This window comes from Electrophorus electricus, chromosome 9 (assembly GCF_013358815.1).
Source record: "Electrophorus electricus isolate fEleEle1 chromosome 9, fEleEle1.pri, whole genome shotgun sequence".
In the NCBI taxonomy this organism is placed as follows: domain Eukaryota; kingdom Metazoa; phylum Chordata; class Actinopteri; order Gymnotiformes; family Gymnotidae; genus Electrophorus; species Electrophorus electricus.
Window position 1 is genome coordinate 22,532,779 of NC_049543.1, and position 23,084 is coordinate 22,555,862.

Here is a 23,084-nt window from a genome sequence, read left to right on the forward strand (position 1 = left end):
TGACCTATGCAAGGATGCATTTGGTGAGAATGATCATAAAAATTCAATAATCCAGTAGAGTAATCTCCAGAAAGTTGCCATCATTGTTGTTTGAATCTTGAGACAAACAGTTAAAGGTTCAGAATGCCAACAGGCCCCTGCTACATTATATTTAAGATTAGTGTTAACCTGAGTGAGGTTTGCCTTTCAGTCCAGAACAGAGTCCAGGGACTATAAAGTCATTCTACCACTGTAATGTTTGTAGCTGACTTCTTTTAGTACACAGTATAAAGCTGTTACAGTCGTAAGTGCATTCTCTGAGACTTAAGTGATGGTAAAAGAGCACTTGTGTGTTTGTTTGTTTTTTTATGTATAGCTGTTTCTCTCCATGAAAATAAGCGTTCCCAGCTAAACCATTATTTTTGCACAGTGTTTCAATTGCATGGATAAATGTCATATTTCCACTCTTTCATTCTTGGTTCTATAAGAACTGCAAAAACATGTCCCGCCCAGTGACCAGGGTCTGAAGCTAGCCCTTCACGCCACTGCTCACAAATTCCCTTGAGCTTTATTAAACCCAACGTGACGTGAACATGCTATTCTGTCTCTTCTGCTGGCTGCCTTGCGCATTGCGTGCTGGCCCCAAAGACCAGAACGCACACCGCAAACATTCTGCCACAAACACAGTAACATTTTTCTTTCTTTTTTTTGTAGATTAAAAAAGGCACCCAAAATACAATAAAACTTTAAAATAACATTTTCTTGAAAAAGAATATGGCAGTAAAATCTCTCTCTTCAAAAAGAGTTTAAATACTCTCACCCAGTGGGAAAAGAAATAGCATACCATCTAATGAATACATCTATGATATCTTTTAATAATATGCTAGTTTGACCCAAAACAAGCAATACACCCATGTTTAAGGTTTTCAGATAAGGTCTGAATGAGAATAATGGTATAATGGAATTTACTCTGTTGCATTGGTAGACTGATGTAAATTGGTAGAGAGATGCAATATAATGACTGTGTTTTTGACTACATTCAGTGTGTATTCTAAATGCACACACTTCAGACTGGAGCTAGTCTACCGCATGTTTTGAATTTGCCATCTATTGCGACCATGTTGAATTAGCCATTTCCATGAATTTGTCACTTCTAAGGCAAAAAAAAAAAGGTTACCTGCCAAAAGCAACACTACTGTGGTAATTAATGAATGAAATTCTATCACCACTAGCTCCCATTAACTGCTCTATTCTATTAGAATTGTTTGACCAATTGATGATGTCCTTTCTCCATGCGATGTGAACTCGCCCTACACACCTTATAAACAGACATGATTCATCTCTCTGGGACTGGGCGTGAAACGCGCCGCTTTAAATGAGGCCATTGTATGAATAAGGATACCACAGAGACGGACAGTGCAGAGTCAGTCTGGTCAGCTGAAGAGCAGCTGGTGGACAGGTGTTGGGGACGGTACAGTCCCAGCCTCTGCCCTCTGACCCTTCTGAGTCTTCTTGTGTTGCAGTTTTTGGTCATTTCACGCAGAGTTGGAATTTCAGCAGTGTTGCCCGGTATTGTGTGTCCAGGCAATGTAGGTCACCATCTCTGAGTGCCATTTAAATCCTTGACTTTCTTCCTCATAAAGAGACATACTCAATGCAACATTCATTGCATTCCGTACCACTATGGTTGCTGGGATTGTTAAAAAAAAATAAAATAAAATAAAAAAAAAAATATATATATATATATATTATAAACAGCTGAAATATCTTACTTTGTAAAGCTAAAAACTGTCAAACCTTGTAAAAAGCAACTGTCCAAAAACAGCATGAGTCCACGGGCTTAAGGGGTATTGTCTTCAAATAGCAGTATTGAAGGCTGGACACACAGAAAAAATATATCCACCTAAACCATCTTGAAATTGGTGAGAGAAACAGTTCAGCACCGGTCTGTCTCCTCCATGGGCAGGTGGGAGATGATGGAGTGTTCCTGAGCAATGGCCGCCAGCTCTTTGAGGAACTCGGTGAAGATCACCGTGGCGTACACCTCTGTCCTGTTTGGGGGGACCACAGTCTTGGGCTGGATGGATAAGGTCCTAATGGTTTTCTCTGTAGAGGAACTTAAGGACCTCTCTGCACTGTGAGGACTGTGCAAGTCTGACCTCAACTCTACAAGAAGACAGATCAAAGAGTTTTCACTTCAACTGCGCATTGCATGTCTGTTCAAAACAATACAATTAAGAGTTACAAGCATAAGACAAATCAATCATAAACGTCTGGGAAGGTTTATGAGCCCAAATATTCTGAGAATCATGTTCAGGATCTTTGCTGTGGCTTTTGGGAAATAAAGTCCTGTGTAGGCAGCATAGGAACAATTAAAAACAATGGAAAATTCCATTAACAAAACTGTCAGAACTGGGAAAGCTTTTTTTTTGCCTCTTACTCCGATGGCTCAGAGCAGTTCATGCAGATTTTATTCAAATCCACATGGATCCAGAAAATATTAACCACACGCACAAACTTTTTCCGATCTTTTTTTAAAATATGCAGATTATTTGTTTACATTTTCTCAATTAGAGCTTTTATTTGCTGTCAGAACAGATGAATCCGTTGATGTCTTCTTATATCTTATATGTAATGTCATCTTTTAGATTGTTCTTGTACATTTTGTATATTTGTATTACTCCCTTTCTGCCGCTAACATGGCTTTTCCTTGATGTCGCGATTAGTCTCTAGGCTAGCCAAAAACACTTCAGTATATCACACAGGGCAAGAGGGTCTGCTAAATAAATAAATAAATAAATGCTAATCAAATAAATCAACCAAAAACTTAGTAACTACAGTAACTAGGATACTATAGAGTATATATAGTAACTAGCACATAACTAGCAATAGCAACTAGCATGCTAACTAGAGATGCTGGAATCGTTTCACTCGTCCTCAGTCACGTTAGATGGACAAAATGTGTGCGACCTTTCTCAGTAAACATGTATAATGCAAAGAGGTACGAGTGGTAAATAAAAGTAATGTGTAGAAAGAAAGAAAAACGCATGAAGACATAATCTGCACATGACAAACCTTGACCTCTGAGCGAAGTTTCTCTAGCCAACAGGCACTGCTGTGCCGCTGTGAGAAGCTCGGTGAAGTCCTTCTGGGTCACTGCCAACTGCTCTATCTGATTCTTCAGTGAGGCCAGCACCTATAGGAAAGAGCGGCAGAGGAAACGTGCGTTACACAGCAGTGACAGCAAAGTTCAAACTGCCGCCGTTTGCGGCCCTGGTGCGTCAGCAGACGTGTGAATGAAGTTTACAGATTATTCAGAATCCCAATGAAAGGTCCTTTATGATGTCTAGTTTCAAAGCAAAAGAAGGTAGGCATAAAACCGGGACTGTGCAGTACCACATACTACTGCAGAGCATCATTCAGTCGGATATGCTTTCATCTCATCACTGGCCTGCCTTTACTTGTGTGTCTGGCATTAAGCAGCTGCTGTTTGATTTATTTTTTAATAACGCATGCTGTTCTAAATATGCATGAGACTCAACAACACCAGTACCATCACAGAGAGAGCCGCCCTAATACAACCAGACACAAGCCAGAGAAGCCCTGATGCAACCAGACACAACCCAGACAAGCCCCGACGCAACCAGCCATAACCCAGAGGAGCCCTGACACAACAGCACTGTATCTGACCCAGCAGGAATGGAAAGCAATTTTTCGGGAGCTTCTGGGAGGTTTGTAAGCCTTTCTACATCTTTGTGAGTCTGTTTTTATTATCAACACTCACAACGGCATTCATACTGTATAGCCTTAATCTGTTAAGGCACAACACAATTTTTCTCCTCCCTGGTGGGTCACTACGAATGCTAAGGTTAAGGAAAGAGAAACGACACCAGTTCACCAATGTGCACCAAGACAGCCTACACGCAGTTGCTAGTCTGGAGGTGTGAGTCGAGAGGTGAGAGGTGAAAGGCGAGAGGGGAGCAGCACCTGATAGAGGGCGCGCACGCTGGGCTGGAGCACTATGGTGGTGTTGAGCAGGAAGCACCGCAGCAGAGGCTGGGGGTATGCTGCTAACTGTGCCAGGATCCCAGTCAGAAGGAGGTTCACTTGCAGAGAGTTTCCCAACATGTTCTCTAGCCGAGACAGCAGCACACTCAAAAAGGGCCCTGCAACAACGTGCATGCATGCACACACACTGTTAAAGATGTGCTGATTCTTTTGCTATCATTTCTAAATGCTGCACTAACGTCCCCTATAATCATACAGTGCATGGAGTACACATATTAAAAAATATTTTTAACAAAACGCTTATAAGCCAATTAAGCTAACAAAAAGCTAAGATCCTTACTAGATTTTATTCCCCAGTAAAAGCTGATTCTGATCTTAAATGAAGCTTATAACAAAAACAAAGTAATCTTTTAAAGCAATAAAATGGAGTGTTATACAAATTGTAGGACAAGTTTTAGGACCCCCCCCCCCCGACCCCCCAACATAGTGCGATATAATGGCCAGAATAACTCCCCATTTTACACAGTGCACTAATGCTAATAGTTAAAGAGTCAAAAATGGACATGTATCTCACCTGTAAAAGGTATAGTGTGATTCCTGCTCAGACTGCGAGCTTTACTCCCAAACGGTGAGGGGACTTTCTCTGGTTCTGCTGTCTCAGCTGAGAACAAGCTAAAATCCATGTCATCCTCCTCATCCTCCATGGACACATCCGGACTCTTGGATTTCTTTTCCACTTTTGTTGGCCGGTTTGCTTCGGCCACCAGAGTCTGAATCAGCTCCTCGTACTGGCTTACCAGGTCGTCTCCATCTGGAGCCACTATGTGGAGGGTGGAATTATGGCGCTGGACTCCATCTTTCCCTTTACCCTGGTGGTCTGTGTCCATGGATTGTGGAGAGAAACTCACACCATTACAGGTTCCGGATTTTTTGTCCAGGGATCCAGGCGTTGAACACAGAGTGTCCAGATCTGTAATGGGTTCACCCACCTTTTCTATGCCTTTTGGTTCACTTGCCGCGTGACTGGGTTTAGCCTTATTTATACCGCGGTCCTGGGTGTCCTTTTGGGCTACAAGGTCATAGACCATAACATCATTCTGGAATTCTGACTCCTCAATGTAGGAGCCTTTCACGAGCATGAAGGCTGTCCGTCTCATGTCCTGTATGTGTCTGGGGGGCTCCTGTTCTTCCTTCAGCTGTGCTTGGGCGGTGCCAGCATCGTAGCTATCGTCCCACTCCAGCTCCAGACTGGGTGCGGCACTGGGGTCGTTAAGGGTCTGTGTGTTGACCTTAGGGCGAGTCCAGACATTCATTGAGGCCTTGTGGGCGGAGCTGGACGTGTGAGACCTCCCCGCCTCCTCCAGTGTGTTTGGCTGGTACGCCTCTGGGGGCGGGTTCTCTCCATCGTAGGGGGCGGACCACACGCGGCATGCAAGGATACAGTTTCTGATGCCACTGTGGGCGTCATACAGGTAGTGGAGGTAACTAACGTCCAGGTGGATCTCTGAACCAATCACACAGGAGTTGTCAGAGTCATCCTCCTCTGAGTAGGCTTCCTTTATTTCTGAAACGTCAATTAATGTATGATTAAGAAGCTACAAGAAGTCAAATCTAGGTGTGTTACAGCAAATACTACAGCATCCACAAACCACATTAATGCAAGCCCTAGGGTTTAGATGTGGTGACTAAAATTTGTGTGATGCAAACATTCCTGTCAGTCTACAGTGCAATTACAGAAGAACTGGGGTGAATGTGATTATAATTTGATTTGTCAGCGGAATGTTTTTTATTTATTTATTTTATTTTCCAAAGAAGTCAGCATGTTTCAAATCACTCATACCCAATACCAGGCCTAAAAAAAAAAAAAAAATCTAATTAACTGAAAGAAAAAAAAAATTTTTGAATGATGGCGACTTCCATAATCATATTTTTAAAAAAGGCAGGATAAGACCTTCATTTTGCAAAATATATTTAAGGTTCAAACATTGTTCTGTATCACTAACCAGTACAGAACTGCATGCTTCTTGTATCCACAACATGATATCCATCACTAACCCAAATACGCCACACACGACCAAAAAACAAAACAAAAACAAAAACAAACTACATTACCAATAGTTCCTGAGTTACAGTCATTTGTGCCCTTTGACCACAGGATGGACTCCAATTGTCTGAGTGGTGGTGGGACGATCTCTGGAGAGCAGCAGGATGGCGTGAGGGCCAAGATCTTAGCGGCAGACACGGAATAGCAGTCCCTCTCTTTCAGCACCCGTCGCTGACTCAGCATAATGTGGTTACAGGGGATCAGATACCTGCCGAAGATGAGACCCATCAGGACTCAGTACGTGAGCCTCCATCCTGCCACTATGCTAGAGCGAACAGCACGGGCCACTGCAAAGAGAGACCATCAACAGAAAGCTTCCGAGTGTCCTTTAACCCAAGGCCTTGGCTAATCTGAAACTTCTGAAAACTTGCGGTGTGGACAGGACTGTAATCAGGGCCCAAGATTGGTTCAGTTTAGTGGACATGGGTTAAATGGGACTGTGGACTGACCTGTACAGTGATGTATGACTCAGAAGCCTTTTAAGTCTAGTCTTAGGTTTCTGTAGGGTCAGGGAAAGTGTATCGGAAGAGCTAGAGAAACAACTCAAGATTAAAAATCCCGAGCTAGTCATTATCTGGGATCGAGTGTTTATTATGAAACATGACACGCTGCCTGGAAGTGCATGTGAATGCTGACATCCAGCCAAAATGTGGCTTACTGAATAGTGGATACAGAAGCATAGCACAAAAAATTTAACAATCTTAGCTCTTAGGACAGCGATTTATATCCATTTTAGACTTTTATAGATAGGAGAGACTTGTCTGTGGTTTCTTTGAGGTTTGCATTTTACATTTACATTCACAGGATTTGGCTGATGCCCTTGTCCAGAGAGACTTACACAAATGTTTTGTAGCATGTCTTCATTTGAGCATTGATAGATCAGTGTTAAGAATAACCCAAGCCTTAATCTGCAGTTTATACTACACAGTAGTTAACAAGCATAGTAACTACTTAAAATGAACACTAATAGTATTTCAAATGACTAGAAGGCACTCACTTCAGTATGAGCTGCAGCATGACATCCTCACAGTATAAACCAATCAGAGTGCGGAAAAGTGCGAGTGAGATTGTTCCCAGCTGGAACAGAAGAGAATCCAGTGAGTGCCATCACTACAAAAGAGGCCATCCAATCAAACCAGTTAATCAGGAGGAACCAACACAAAAAGACCAAAGGCCTCAAACTCAAATTGGACAGCTGAATTACTGCACCATTTTGTGCAGTGTTTCTAGACCCAGTTCTCTTTTGTTTTGCCTTAGCTCTTGGCATACCCGAACGAAGCCATTAACACCAAACACCACACTCTGGAACCTGCTCTCCTGGGTCAAAAGCAGTAAAGTGGGATTATGGGTGTTTTGCCCACAGTACCCACAAGGACAGCTCATGGTGTAAAATGCATCTGAAAGGGTCAGATTGACCGCATCGATTTCGGAGCGTTATCTTTATTTAAAATAGAATATAATAACATTTAATATAGTAATTATCAATATTTGTTTCTTAATGATTGAATGAATATGAATGTGATTGGTCGTCAGGCAGGATGAAATGCACCTGAAAGGGCGTGTTGATGCGGCTGACCAGCGTGTCCAGGATGTGTACGTTGTCATGGCGATGGAGGAGGATGAAGCTGAGAAAGGTGTGCAGCAGGGCGGGTTCCGTCACGCTGCGGAGGAACAGGTCCAGGTATGCCGTGGTGGTCATCACTTCCTCTAGTGTCACCTACAGAAGCAGCAAAAGCACAACCAATCCCACCTCTTGCAGGGTCAGCTACACAAACAGCAAAAACACAGTTTCATTCACCCGTTCATGAGTCAGTTCTGCCACCAACATCCGAGAACAGACACATCCAAGTATCTCATGCCTTGCTTGCTTACTTAAACACATACACATATTCCTCCACAGGAAGCTGGAGAACTACTGACCTGAGCAAAGTGGAAACAAATCTACACAGCGTGAGGGAAAATAGCGTCTTCATTATATTTGAGCTACATTAAAAGGTGGAAATGATGGCCACTCACTTTATGCAGCGCTGGTGCTAGAACAGGAACTAGAAAGCCATTGGAGATGTAACCAACCAGCTGGTCTCTAATGGTAGGATGGGCCACCTGCAGAAATAGAACCAGCATATTACCTTTGACATGAAGTAAAGAAAAGAACAGGGCATCACAAAGCCACACCCCCATGTAAAGCCACACCCCCATGTAAAGCCACATCACTGAGTAATCCAGTTAGAGCAGAGCCACGACTCTTTGATGTGTACCACTGTTTTGTTACCGGGCTGCTGCTTCACCTCATCTTACATTAACGTCTTCTGTATTATTCCGTGTTCCTGTCTTTTTGTCGTTCTCTGCTACAACTTGTCGTACGCACCTCCAGACCCAGCAGAAAAGCCTTCTGCTGTGTTTGGTACATCTCAGTGTTTGAAAAGTGTCAGTAAACATGGACCGAATCAAGCCCGTTTGCTGCTGTTCTTTTTTTGAAACACGCTCGGGCTCAGAGCTTAGTTTACGGACCGCAGCGTACCGTGCACCCGGCGAAAGTCACGCCAGCCTCTAGTGATCACTCTTCTGTACTCATCTTCACTCAGCCATCACAGTCACTCCTGTTCCTACCTGCATGACGGCGTTGCAGAACTCAAGGGAGTTGAGGAACTGGACGAGAGCAGGCAGCTGCTGCCACTCCTCCCTGTGCAGGCAGTGCCAGTCCTCACTGGGCATCTCCAGCTTAGTGGGCAAGGATGAGTACAAACCACTCAGACCTGTAGCTAGAACCTACAGGAGGAAAATAATATATTATTACTTAGAATTACGGTTGAACTTAGAATCTGTAGACATTTAGGCACAAGACGTTTAGGTCTGGACATGTGTAGAAGCCTCTATGCACACACAAATGAGACTAACATGTGGGTCATAATCTGTCTTCAAACGGTTTTACAATAAAGCCCAGTGTGATTATATAAAATGCAGCTATATCTTCCCCTGAATAGTCCTGCTTAACAAAGCTCACAGCAGGTGTTCACCGAACAGACCCAGAGACACCCTGCTCCTCTCCAGCAGACATCAGCATGGACTTCACGTCATCAAGTAAAGGCAGATATGGCCTCACTTAACATTTCATAACCATGGAGGATTATGTTCACTGATGATGATGATGATGATGATAATTCTGTATAAGGCCATCAACCAGCAAAAAGGCTGAAGTGAAGTTGTTGGGATGGAGGGATTCATAAAGAATCAATGTGATAAATTATAACAATAATATCTCATTGTATGACAGCAAACATCATATAATGCTAAAACAAAGACTAACGCCATAAAATACATCAACGTGTTTATGGTCCTAATCGTCACATCAGTCGTCAATGTTCTATGTGTTTATGTTTATGATTTAATGGTAGTGGATGGCCAGGGGAACTGTAACACTCATTTATACTGATTTGAATATTTAAAACGTCTACTGGTGACAAAAACTGAAGAATAGTTTGTCACCACGTACCTAAGACATTTAGTCTGCTTTTACCTAAGGATAAAGTAACAGTATGTCAACAGTTTCTTAATATTGTTTTCACCGCACTCTCCAACAAATATATAAACAACTTAAAAAGTAGCAGTAAATACAGTTATTAGTTGGCCAAGAGACAGGAATGATGTTATGGCCAAACCTCCCAGTGCCAGACTGATAAACTGACCAATGAACAGAGCCCTGAACCAGCAGGCTTTAAAAGCGCAGACGCCAAGTGAATACAAATGGTAGAGCTGCAGGCGCGAGAGCCCAAGAGCCCCTACCGGACAGAAGTAGGTGTTCTCAGCAATGTGCTTGGCCACCACGTGGTTCTCGGCCGATAGGGCCATGATGAGCAGCAGGGCATCTCTGGCCTGCTGGCCCACGGAGCCCTCCCTGTGGATGAAGGGGATGAGCAGGGAGAAGATGAGGAAGTTGGCTGCTCCCTGGTCTTCACTGGTGTGGAAGAAGAGCTCTAGCACGGACGGATCCTTGGCCAGGACACAGCAGAGCTGGTTGAGGAGCAGCACCAGCTCGGCCTCCACGGCGGGGGAGCCGGCGCCCACGGGCACGCCGGTGGCGCCGGCCGTGCCCGAGCAGGACGACAGGAGCATCATGAGGGGCCGCAAGATTGGCTTGTGGTGCAGCAAGGGTTGGCGTGCCTGACCAATCAGCATCTCGTACATCTTGAGCTGGTCCAGTTTCATGTCGTCGGTGAACTCGCGCCGGAGGCTCCAGACAAACAGCCTCTCCATCACGTTCTCCGTCACCACAAACTCCAGGATGGGACCCATGGCGCCGCTCTGACCACACTCCTCCTCAATCAGGAGGAAAAGCATGTGTTCCACGTAGTTCTGCACGGCGCTGGCCTCGTCCAACGGCACGGGGCCGAAACGGGGTCCGTGACCTCCGACCATGAGGCTGTGGACTCCACTCAGGCCACTGCGTAAGGGGTCATGCTTCTCTAGGATCTTAACTACCTGATCAGCACCAAGAAAATGGATGAGGGGGAAGAATCAATATGTCATTGGTTAAATGTTATCAGAATATGCAAATGAGTCCATTAACCACTTTTTTAAAAATTGTGTGTTGTAAGCATCCTGAATGTCTATTCTGTGTACATTTTGCTGAATCACCACATCCATGTGAGCCAATGAAAATGAAGATTTGGCTTAAAGTAATGCAGCATGTCTTTGGTCTAACTGCGCAGGTTAAAATCAACATCCCCAACATCACTTGTAATGTGCGCCACCTCAGAGTTACTTTTCGAATCGGAGCTTGCAAGTAAACTGAAGCCTGAGACAAAACAATGAGCCCTCTGTCCTGGCAACCGCAAACACGTTACCATGGTCACAAAGTAGCCAGTCAGGTGAGCGGGGGCAGAGAGAACAGGTGAGCGAGCAATGTTGGCTGGTTCCAGGAAGTGGAAGTGAGGTGGGGGAGGGGAGGGGGGGGGGGGCAAACTTATCAACACCCTGCCATGACCTTTCCTGCAGCTGAGCCTGACTGCCCATCCCTGTCCCGGTCCTGTTCTGAACCAACACGGCCAGGTCGTGGAGCGCATAACGCCCTAGTGTCTAACAGATAAGGAAGAGGAAGCATCTATGCGTGTGAGCGGCTGCGTTTAGGACACTCGGTACTCTCAGAGCACCACTGATCCCTGCTGCTTCTCTGTTAGATTACCATCACATATACAGGCTCTCCAGCTCTAGGGCCAGTTCTGCAAAGATGCAGATCAGTACCAAATGGAATAAGGCTGACTGTAGAAAAGTGTACTCTTACACCACGGTTATTGGTTAACTTTAGTAAATGTTCCTGGGACGGCTCGGTTCTGCTTTGTTTGTTTGTTTGAGCCCTCTCATCAGCTGCTCCATCGTACACCACCCACCCCCAGGTGGTCAGCTATGACAGACATGCCCCCTGCTCCGAGACCCTCAGTAAACACAACCTGGCCCTTTAAATGCTGCACATAAGGCCCCTGTAAGCGGAGAGAGTCACCCAGCCAGGAACAGTGCGGTAGAAGTGAAAGACATTCCAAAATCCTTACAAGGCAGCCACCGCCAGGATAGCCTGCACAAGTGTCTGATTTGCTGTTACTCTTTTCTGCTTTGGCTGAAGGGGGAGGATGGCAGCAATGGCAGATGAACCACGTTCTGCATGTATTCAGCGTGTGGCTGTAAACTTTCCTCTTGCACGTGCAGCTGTTGTGTTGTTGTTTTTTTAAAACGACGCCAAAAAACACTTTCCGTGGCCACCAAGTAATGGAAAAAGACATTTTAGGTTTTGTCCTGTTCCTGCCTTTTATTTAAATGCATTTGAATTTAAATAAGTCTGTAAGCTGTACTGGGAGAACAGTGACCTGTTGAAGTCCATCATTACCTGAGCCCAGTGGTTCTTGAACACAATCATGCATGTTTCGGGGTCCACGCCCTGTAGGACCACTGACTGGCCAGTCCGAATCCCGCTGGCAACTGCAGATGCCATTATTGTGACCTCACAGCGTGGGTTATACCATAGTGCTTGAAAATGGGGGAGTGTCCTCACTGCATCCTGACTACAAGTAACGTATGGAATGTGCTGGAGGATGGAAAAAAAAAGAAGAAAAAAAAGAGACCCCCCTTGTTATGATGCTCTTTACACACAAGCAGAAGACAAGAAAAATGGCTCAGACGTCTTAGTGAAGTAGAATTCCATGGTAAAAAAAAAAAAAAAGTCATACACAATACATAATTCATACACATACATACACTTACTTAACTGCTTAAACACTTACCCTAATGGCACTCTATTTTTCACGTACAGGTTTCTAGTTATCACAGCTAAATCCCAACGTTTAAGAAGAGCAGTCGTAAGCCTTAGGAGCAAACCCCCCCCCCCCCCCCCCAGGCCTCTCTGCAGCTATGACAGGAATGTCTGCAGGAAAAACAGTGACTCAGCACCCACAGAGACCCATCAGAGACTGAACCTCCACCATCCCACAATGCACTCTGACACTAACTGGTAGCATAGGGTCCCAGAGTGTCAGAATTCCACAGGACTCTGAGTGGCTTGTTGAAATGCCTCTTAATTTGGGCACGGCATCACGGTCATATACAGCAGGGATAGAATGAGAGTTTCTCAATTACCAGCTACCCGTGTGTTAGTTTGCAGCCTTTGACCTCAGGCCCGAGAGAGTTATGCGGATGAGGTCAGAAGCCGATGCTTTAATCCCATTGCACGCATATATAGCGTCTGCCTCATTTCTCTTTATGCACCACAAGCTGAAAAATTAATGAGAGACCATGTGCAAGGGCTAGCCTACTGCCCTTGGTATTATTTTTAGCAGTCCCAATTAAGTCCACATGCATAAATAATTGCCTGAAAACGGGCGCTGATGCTGGAGGCTAATGCACATCTACACACACAGGAGTCCGGCAGACTGATCAGCTCAAGCCAACCTGCCAACAATCACCACCTCATCGTTAAACACTGTGACGAGCTGCTCAGGAGCTATTAGCTGTTTCCTTTGTGTTCCCCTGTGGTGTGTTATTTCTGGAAACACAGCTATGGCATAAACATCTGAACTTGCCACATTCTGTGTGGCCTCGTGTCTCCTTCATATCTAGTCATGTGTACACGAATAGCTAAAGAAGGATAAGGATGGATAACCACATTCCCAGAACTCCATTCCTGAGAGGAAATTGACTGTGTCTTATTGTTAGAAAGCTGTGTGTAGATTATTGTCTGTATGTATACTAAACATATTTCCGCTTGTAATAAAAATTCAATATAAAGTCTACACACTTGCAAACACCTTCCGTGATTAAGAGAAATTAATCTCCATCTGAGTTGATCAGGAATCACTGCAAGAGTAATATTTGGGTTAGTCCAGACAGACGTTTTTTAACACCACCACTAAATACTATCCCCACTGCATTTACTACATATACGATTGTTAATCAGTATATGCATTATTGTTTTTTCGTTAATAAAAGTCAGAGTTACAACAGTACTGAGTTCACAGCATTGTACATATACACTGTGCCATAGTTTCGCAAGGTGGAATGAATATGCTCTTAATATGAAGACCTAACAGAACATGAACAGCTGTGTGTGACATGAAAACCAGGAGCCCCACCAGCTTGAGGGGGTGGGGTTGCTTCATTTTGAAGCTTCAGACAACATTTTCTAGCCAATCGCTGAAGAGACAACACAGCACATGGCAAATGTTCAACCAATCACATTTAGTATCGAGCAAAAGAGAACGCACACATGGAAGAAAAAAAAAAATCTGTTCTGGCTAAGAAAGTTTATAAAAGTGCACAAAAAGGGAAAGGGCAGGCAGTACTTCAGAATGTTTTGCAGAATATTTGAAATGCCCTCCTACCTGTGTCTGAGCATAGTGGTGAGCTGCAGTTGGCCTGGGGGGAATCGTCTTACAGACAGAAAGTCAGCATCTTCAGACAATCAAGCCGCACTTCAAACTGACGAGCGGTGAAGAAGCCAGACGCCTGCGAGAGTGAGACAGCTCGGGTGAAGACCAGCAGGGAGACAGAGTAAGAGCAGCTTTGCTGTGGGAGAGAGGAATGAATGTGTGTGTTTGTGCGTGTGTGTTTGTGTGTGTGTGGTGTGAGGAGGCAGAAGAAGAAGTGAGCGGATGTAAGAGAGGTTTGAGTGAGTCAGTACGCCTTTGGCCAAGCAGGAATGAGGAAAAGAAGGGAGGAATAGTGGGATAAAGGGGGAGGAGAGAGAGGGAGGGAGAGAGGGAGGGAGGGAGGGAGGGAGGGAGAGAGGGGGGGGTGGTGATCGACAGAAGACGAGAACGAAGGTTTTCACCCTGTCTCAGGGAAACACAGGAGACACGGGACACACACTGAGGGAGTCATGAACTTTCCCGAGGGTCATACACTTCTGGTCAATCAGACTCCTCTTCAGCAACACAAACGGGGGGCGTCACAGAACAGAAGTAAGATGACTTCACTTTAAGGCTTTGCGTAGTCCTAAAAGAGAAGTCCAAAGCTCTGCTATGCCTTGCGTCAGAGGAGATAGTAATACTTGGAGCTCCTTCAACAGGTCCACAGCTGAGAACAAACAGGGAACTGGGCAGTGTGCATGTCTGGTGTTTCTTGTAAGTTAACCAGGTCAAAACTTTACCGATATTCACCCATTTGATTCTGGCTGGCCTAAACCCTGAGGTCGTATGAGATTTCCACACTAGACTGTGAGTTTAAATGGGGACGCAGACACACAAAAAGACTACCAACACACCACAGCTACGATTAATCGATTTAAGACAGATAGCTGTTTTCTGTAATATAATACCACCATCTATCTGTCCCTGCATTAACTAGCAAACAAATCATAGCACACAGAGACTACCTTATCTCCGTTCAGGAAGGATTGTTTGCTGTGTCTAAAATTCGTACCCTTGAAACCGACCTTCATTTAAAGGGAAAACCCAAACAAAAAATGATAAAAGTGGGTAATAATGCATTGCGGGAAGATTCATATCTTTGCTAATTATGCAAATGAAAGCTGACCCATCAGTTACTTTTAATGCAATGTTTGCCCTTTTTCTGAATGAAGTATTAACATACCTTACAAACAGGACAAGGAGATCATGAGTCATGGGGCACTGTTAAAGCTAGTGACTTGAGTGTACAGGACCACTGAATCCAGACAGGTCAAAATTAAACACCGAGTGTATTGGAAGTGGAAGCCTGTTGTTGCACCATCCACTTAAGGGAGGGATGTGTGTGCCCACAATTTAACAACACAAATAGATGCTTACAAAACACCAGTCAACTGAGGCACAGCAGGCTTCCTAGGATGAACCAGATTAGGTCTGATGTTATCAGGAAAAACTGACCCGAATTACAAACACACAGTAATCCACTGGCACATGAGAAGAGCAACTTTCTCTGTTCACTGCAAGTGACTATTATATCAGGGACAAGAAAGATATTCAAATTGACATAAGTTTACAGTACTAGCCAATTAAACTGGAGTAAAGTCCCGGCCCTCTAATAAATTATTTCTTCTGATTTCCCCAATGTGTTTCTGTGTGTGTGTTTGTGTTAATGTATGAGAGAGAGACCATTCAGCAGATTACTGGGCGTGTATTTGCTGCATCTTGGTTTTGCTTATCCAATCAGAGTAATTGGGTTAATTAGGCTCATTGGGAACTTCCAGGGTCATAACAAGCCTTGATACCATCACAAATAAAACTCCAGATTAGAATCATTCTGCCTGTAAACCACCCCTTAACATGAACTTGAGCCAAGATATACTGGCCCACCTCATACACACACACACACACCTACCTAGAAGCATGCAAAAAGACACTGACTTACAAATTATTTACATAGAAATGGCAAATATGAACAGAAATAGGCGTAGCATCAAGCCGTGAAAAAGCGTCTTAAATGAGAGGCGAACTCATTTTTCAGATGCAACCAAGAGAGCTCAGTAATCCCACAGAGAGCCCCTGGGAACAAAACAGGCTTTTCCTCGAAAGAAGCCCTCCTCGTCCCTACTTAAACCCTACTAAGGGCACAGACGAAGGGCACTTACCGTGAATGTTTGGCTCTCGGCATTAAATATGGCCCCGTGCCGAGCAAAAGGAACACCGTGAATCATCACTTCAAAAACTTGCATTTTCCTGAGAAAAAGAAACGTTACATACCCCAAAGTTTTAGCAAAAGCTTAAATAAGTGCCTTTGGTCAGGAGTTCCACAGTGACATAACTCTGTGATGATTTGTGATCCTAATACGAATTACTAGAACCAGTATTAAACACAAGTGGCTTCAATTATGTAGGTGTGCACGATGACTGGATTACTGAAATTTATAGAGTATCTTGTGAATGTGAATTCACTTTTACAACAGTAAGGATAACCGAACATGTGCGTTTAGGTAGCTAGCTATTGTATAGCTCAGCGCGAATTTCTCAGCTAGCTCCATTTCCCATAATGATCCAGCATCTTTCCAAACACTTGAGTGGTTAACACTTAATTTATTTTATTTCAGTACATTTTAAGTCTAGAGATAAACTAGACACATATGATTAACCTACCAAAAAAGATACATTAGACCACTAAAGCAAAGGTGTTACCTATCTTAGCTAAGACATTGGTTATTAGCTAAAGAAAGCACTGCTAACAATAGTTACATTAACGGTATTTAGCTGAGGCTTTTATCCAAAGCAACTTACAATTATGACTGAGTACAACTTGAGCAATTGAGGGTTAAGGGGCACATTGGCAGCAGTGGAGTTTGTGCTGGCAACCTTCCAATTACAAGGCAAGTAGCTTAACCACTGAGCTACCACTGCCTAGGTATCTCTCTTAGATAGATGACTAGTAAAATGTGAAATATAACCAATACCTGGCTACCTAATCAAACGCCCCTGTTATAAATAATTGTTAATAGACAAGATTACTTTTAGGATGAGGTTTCAGTATAGCTAAAAATATCTTCGGAAAAATATCTTCGGAATCTGAAGAACAAGCGCTGGAAAATTTGCAATTCAAGTCAGTCATAATGGTGTTTGATCACAGAGTCATTCCCTGTGGTCCACCAGTGACATCACTCGTCAACTTTCTTTAGTTTCCGGACCGATATGGGGTTTTTCTGTCCATGTACTTGAATTCATCATTTTTAAAGAAATGAACATGTTATTTTCATTTTAATTCACATATACATTTTTTCCAGTAGCTAAGATAAGGAGGCCCATTAGGTGGTGCTTAGCCTTTAATGTAGTTTCTCTTAAAACAACTGTAAGGGTGCACAACCTTGCTCATGGTGTTCAGGGCTTTTTAGACACAGACACTGAATATCTGCATATCCAGGAATATTAAGGCTGGAGACAAATAGACCGTCAAGAGACCAGATTTAGAGTTTGGCACGTAGACTACAGAACCGTTTCAAATGTTCTAATGGCATGCCACTCTGCATGAGACCATGCTAGGATTAGCCAACAGGTGGCTGGGTATAGCGCATTCACAAAGGTCCTCCTCCCCTACTAGACACACTAATCAATCTCAGATTAGAGCTAGAGAGACTCTGCCTCGCCATTAGAGGTGTTAAAGAATGGCAGACAGCCCAGACGCACATATTAGGAGCAATTTGTTTTACAACAACCCTAGCAAAGAATATTAGTAACATCAATGCCAATGAACACCTCAGATGAACCTGACAGACCCTGACAGGTCAGAGGCTGAACTACACAATCACATGTTTGAACACGGCAGGCTTTTAAAGTGTAGTATTTGAGGCATGTAGTTAAGGTGTAGTATTTGAGGCATGTAGTTAAGGTGTAGTATCTGAGGCACGTAGTTAAAGTGTAGTATTTGAAGCATGTAGTTAAAGTGTAGTATTTGAAGCATGTAGTTAAAGTGTAGTATTTGAGGGGAAAAAAGACATAAAAGCTAAGCCTCATGTTTTTGAATATCAGTTCCAGCTGTTGTGACTCCTCTATATTTGTTTTTTAATAAACAAACAAACAAACATCACTACAGAGAAGCATGTTAAGGAATTGGGCGACTTCCTTTTAAATAAACTCTTGAATCAGTAAGTCCTTGACGGCAATTCTTTCACAGCAAGTTCATAGTTACAAATCCTTACTGCAGCACCCAGACACACCCCTTCAACCTCCTTAACTCTCTGGAAAACAGGTTCTCCCTGATATTAGAAAACAAGCTCTCTCTCACTCACTCACTCACACACACACACACACACACACACACACACACAAACACACCTGAATTCTGCAATTAAGAAAAGGCAAAAGAATCTGTCTCTTGTGTTTCAAAAGATGAGTATGGTGTTGATTACAGGGGTGGTAAATTACGAACCCCTTTGTGTATCAATCTGGGAGTGGTTCCAGGTACACAGCATCTCTCCGGGTTTACAGACAGACACACACACACACACACACATATTCTGGCAGGTGCCCAAGTTACCTCTATAGCTCTGCCACTGGTGTCTAAGGTGAGTGGATGATGTAAAGTCTCCTGTCACAAGTTGCTGAAATATTCCGGCAGAGAGGACCAGATTGCAGCTGCTCTACCTTCTCCCAATCACCCCTCCCAGAACTGACCAGTTTTACAGTCTCAGAATGCAGTGGCTTTGTCTGACACTAAGGGTAGAGAGGTGTTTGGCAACCAGTTTAAAACAGCAATCCATGAGATTACAGAGCAAGACGACACACCGAAGTGGACAGCACTTCACAAAAGCACATAATGTGTATGGATCATCCATGCTAGAGAATTCCACAAACACCAATAACACCATAAAGCTCCAAGAGTCCTCAGCACTAACTCACTCATGGGCTCACTTGACAAAATAACAAAACGTAGGCTTCTGCAGTTTTATGTGGCCTCCTGTGCAGGGGACCACATTAAACAGCCACCATCGTTTTAAGAGTTTTAACTCATGAAAAAGCTGCTTCCTGCTTCTTTGCCAAACTGTATTTTAACATTACTGTTAAGTACTCAGTACATTACGTAACGGTGACGATTTGTAGAAGAGAAAAAGCAACAACAACAAAAAAAAACACACTATAGGAACTAAAAAGTCATACTCGGTCATGCGGACTAACACGCACATGAATGCAAACACAGTGCAGCCTCATTTACAGATAGTGGAAAACAACCACACCTCTCCACCTGAGAGGTGGAATCTGCAATGCCCTAAAGGGTTGACGTGGAAACTTGCAACCATGGAGACGTCAGCAATCGCAGAGGACATTCTAAGTCCCAAGAGAGATGAGGAGGACATAAATGCACGCACGCACACATACACACACACACACACACACACACACACACACACACACACACACACACACACACACACACAGTTCAGGCTGCAGAGCTTGTGGTGTGATTGTGTACACAAAAGCCTGTAATGGCAAGATAAAGCTACAGGTGCCAATGAAGGACAGAAAACAAAGAGCTCTTCAGTCTTCAGCCACCCTGGGTAGTACAACTTCGCAGGTGAGGGATGTGTGAATTCCTCACTGACTTGCAGACATGACATAGAAGGTCTCAGAAGAGCTGACACTCCCCCCCCCCCACAGGAAAAGGAAAAATGCCTGAATAAGTATTTGATTTGCTGAAATCTGAAAGGGTTTACACAAAATGGCTGGCTGTAACGGGCGGGGCTGGGACTGTAACCCAGGGCAGACATACCCAATCCCAGAGCCATTAAACGAAGAGCAAAATTGGACTTAGTCTTGATGATGCAGTCTTATGCATTCTGACTGTGTAACAGCAAAGACTTGCTCAGACGACTCACAAACGGATTATGTGTTTACTCAGGGGTGCTGGTAAAAGTGCATGTGTGTATTCAAGTCTTAGACATAGTTTTGTTTTTTTTGGGGGTTTTTTGGGGGGGGGGGGGGGGGGTTAATTCCTGCTCACACTACTCATATGATGTGTTAGGTTGGGTGGTGTGAGAAGTGTCTCCCCCAAAGCTGAAATGAAACCTGCAGTAGTGGTATGACTGTGTATTTCGAATAAAGTTAAAAGGGGGAGGAGTGTCTGTTATAAAGAGAGAAACGCCAAGGTTATAGGGGTGAGAGAGAGAGTGTGTGTGTGTGGGGGGGGGCATGAGGAAGAGGAAGAAAACTCAATATAGTCACAAGAGTCTAGGTAGCTGCACACACACACCCATGGTGTAATTATGTTAGTCGGATCAAAAACAGAGATGACTGGCAGCATTTATGTGGGAACACCCTGTTCAGCCTCAGGGAGAGGGACTCATATTACACAAGCGCTCAAGGATTTCACACATTTATGCTGCTCTCACTTACAAGAGCAGACCTCAGATCAGTGCATCCACTTTATGGATTCAACCCTCTCACTAGCAGTACTACCCCGGCTCCTGATTCATTGCAGAATTCATTACAGAATGTAAACAGCTCAGTGTAACACTGTGAAAACGAGTCTCAGAGAACAGACCAGATACTACACAATCTCTTAATTATCTGGACCTCCACCCAACCCCAAAGCAACATACAATATCTGGCAGTCCATATGGAGGAGTTTGGGTGTACATACATGCTACCTGTGCATAGACACAAACACCACTGGTTAGTCACCATATAAGAATAAACAATTTTACAAAAATGCAAAAAGCTTTTAGTGCCAAGCAGATTTATTTTTTGGTTAGTGGCTTTAGGGTTAGGATAGTATTACGGCGCTTCAATAATACATAAGTCAACAGAAATCTTCCCCAAACACATGACTGCAGCTGCGTGTGAGAGAAATGCAAGTCAGAGAGTATGTAAATATATGGTTGGGTGTGTACGCAAACTAATGTAGGTGTGTCTGAGAGAGAGAGAGAGAGAGAGAGAGAGACTGAGTGTGTGTGTGTGTGCTTTAATCCCAAACAGAAGACAAGGTTGACTCAGGCTGGAGCAAACCAATGGAAAGAAACAGTAGCTGTCGCCATGGCGACTGAGCTTGTACTTGATTAATTCAGCTGTTAGACATTTGAGCTTGTTCTACCTGAAAAACTACTGCTACATAAATCATCTTTAGATTTTGAAAATAATCTTAATCCAAATTAAACCCATCCTACTGCAATTTTCTGTTTGTTATAGCTGCACTTGCATGAAAGAGTAACCAACATTTACTTAAGAATGCATGACTTACATTAGATACAGAGTAACCAACATTTACTTAAGAAATGAGTTACTTACATTATACAAAGAGTAACCAACATTTACTTAAGAAAGAATGACTTACAATTAGTTTGATGGCCTAGGAGACAAATGATGCGTCTTTATCTGTATTATATTACCACACCACACCTGATACTCTGATTAAACATATATAACAGATAAAAGGTCTCTGCTTCAACAGTAAAACACATGCACAGGAACCCAAAGAGTCAAACCAGCTTTTCCACTGGGAGAGGCTCAGTTATGGAAATTCTCTCAGGCGTGTTTGGATCTGAGGCAACACAGGACTTCAAAATGCATGAATGACAGTGGTGTGGAATTGTGGCTATAATCAGGTCATAAACTGGTGAAGTTTTGGGTGTAAAATGATTTGATGATCTGCACGAGAAGTGTCACTACATACTGAGCTAATGGCAGCTCTAAAGGGCAAATGAGGCAATAGTGTGTGATGGCAAGGATGTGTGTGTGTCTTCATCTGTCTTATTTTTCTGTCACTATATAACTCACCTTAGGTAATCTCAATGTGCAGACACAATTTTGCAGGATTTAAATAAAAGATAGTCCAAGCGAAAAATTTGTGATTAGTTTTTTTTTTAAGTAATCAGCTTAAACAAAGATTCAGCTGCAGAACAGGGGGTAATTTTCTTTAGTTTGCATTCAAGAGGGTCTGGAAATTTTTAAGACTTAAACTGGTCTCCAGAACGGTCATTCAGAAAGCTGAAACTCTATGCTGAAAACAAAACTGCGCATTCGAATGATCTTAAGGTGGGTGTGCGAATCTGGGGATTTTCAGAAAGTGATCGTGTTACTTTGTCGTCAGGAGCACCAGGCCTAAAACTCCTCTCGGTCGTGCTCTGAATTGGTGCAGCCCGACAGCAGCGAAAAGCACGTTGGCACGACAAGCATCTCACAAAGGCGTGAAAACCACGACAGCACGTCAAATTCCCAGACGTGCGTCATCCTGACAGACGCACAAAATAACGCTGGGCTCCTTCGACGGAAGATGACCCCCGCGTTCACATTCAATTTTGTATAAGATGAAACTAAATAAATAAATAAACAAAATTGGCCAGAAAAATACTGTACAGTTTCGAGGAGGCTGAGGCCGACGACATCAACACAAGGTCGGATCGCTTACCTTTCTTCAGGCTGCCCAGGTGTGGACGACGAAAGGCAGTCTGTTTTCCCAGCGACTTTTACAGTGTTTTGTTCTTATGTCATGTCCTCTGTGGTAACTCACTTCGAGCACCACTGCGACGTTAGGTACGAATAATGCCCTGTTCTCGCCACGTCTTCCTGACACCTGAGCAGTGATGGGAGACTTTGGGAAGGTAACTCTCCCTTCAGGCGCCTCCTTCCTTCCCAGCGTGTGGGGAAGACTCGAGAATGACGCTTCTGGGAATTCTGTGTTAAATTTCCTTTAAAACGGAGCTTAATTTACGCTTGAAGGTGAAAATGTTTTCATTCCACAAACTTAGTTGGTTTAAACTATTACAGGAACTGAAAATCGGAATTAATTTTTTTTATTATTAACCAAGGATTAATAAAACACGTGACACGCTTTAGCTGTTCTTGTTTTGGAGTAGCACAGAATATGATTTTCTTCTGAAAGCAATTAGCGACAGCAATAAAGAATGGCCTCGAGAGTTCATATATTTAATAACGATATTGTGCCCTGTTTAACTTCATGGTGTGAGCAATGTCGCCATCTTTTGGACAAAATGGTCTGCTGCCTGGACAGCACGTCCAAGGCTGGTGCAGAAGTCCTGCTGCAGGTCGGTCATGTTTTTTCGAGCTAAGCTTTGACTAAGATACATAGCCACACA

The 23,084-nt window shown here is 43.6% G+C and overlaps 1 protein-coding gene across 1 annotated transcript; it reads right to left on the bottom strand.

Annotated features, from left to right (window-relative positions):
* Window positions 1-758: 758 nt before the first annotated feature.
* Window positions 759-14,183, bottom strand: fam160a1a (family with sequence similarity 160 member A1a). Its single transcript, XM_027017885.2, has 12 exons — window positions 13,957-14,183; window positions 11,970-12,167; window positions 9,875-10,570; window positions 8,702-8,860; window positions 8,108-8,194; window positions 7,641-7,808; window positions 7,089-7,168; window positions 6,100-6,299; window positions 4,562-5,551; window positions 3,967-4,145; window positions 3,061-3,175; window positions 759-2,145 (listed from the first exon to the last, which is right to left on the bottom strand). The coding sequence occupies exons 2-12, from the start codon at window positions 12,072-12,074 to the stop codon at window positions 1,916-1,918; spliced, it is 3,009 nt and encodes a 1,002-aa protein (XP_026873686.2). The 5' UTR covers window positions 12,075-12,167; window positions 13,957-14,183; the 3' UTR covers window positions 759-1,915.
* Window positions 14,184-23,084: the final 8,901 nt, after the last annotated feature.

Bases quoted from the DNA above. Each gene is read 5' to 3' on its own strand.
- fam160a1a (XM_027017885.2), bottom strand. From the start codon at position 12,074: ATGGCATCTGCAGTTGCCAGCGGGATTCGGACTGGCCAGTCAGTGGTC. The intron at 10,571-11,969 runs GTAATGATGGAC...GGTGCTGATCAG, and splicing joins TCAAGAACCACTGGGCTCAG to GTAGTTAAGATCCTAGAGAA. The intron at 8,195-8,701 runs GTAGGAACAGGA...CTATTTCTGCAG, and splicing joins TCTGCAACGCCGTCATGCAG to GTGGCCCATCCTACCATTAG.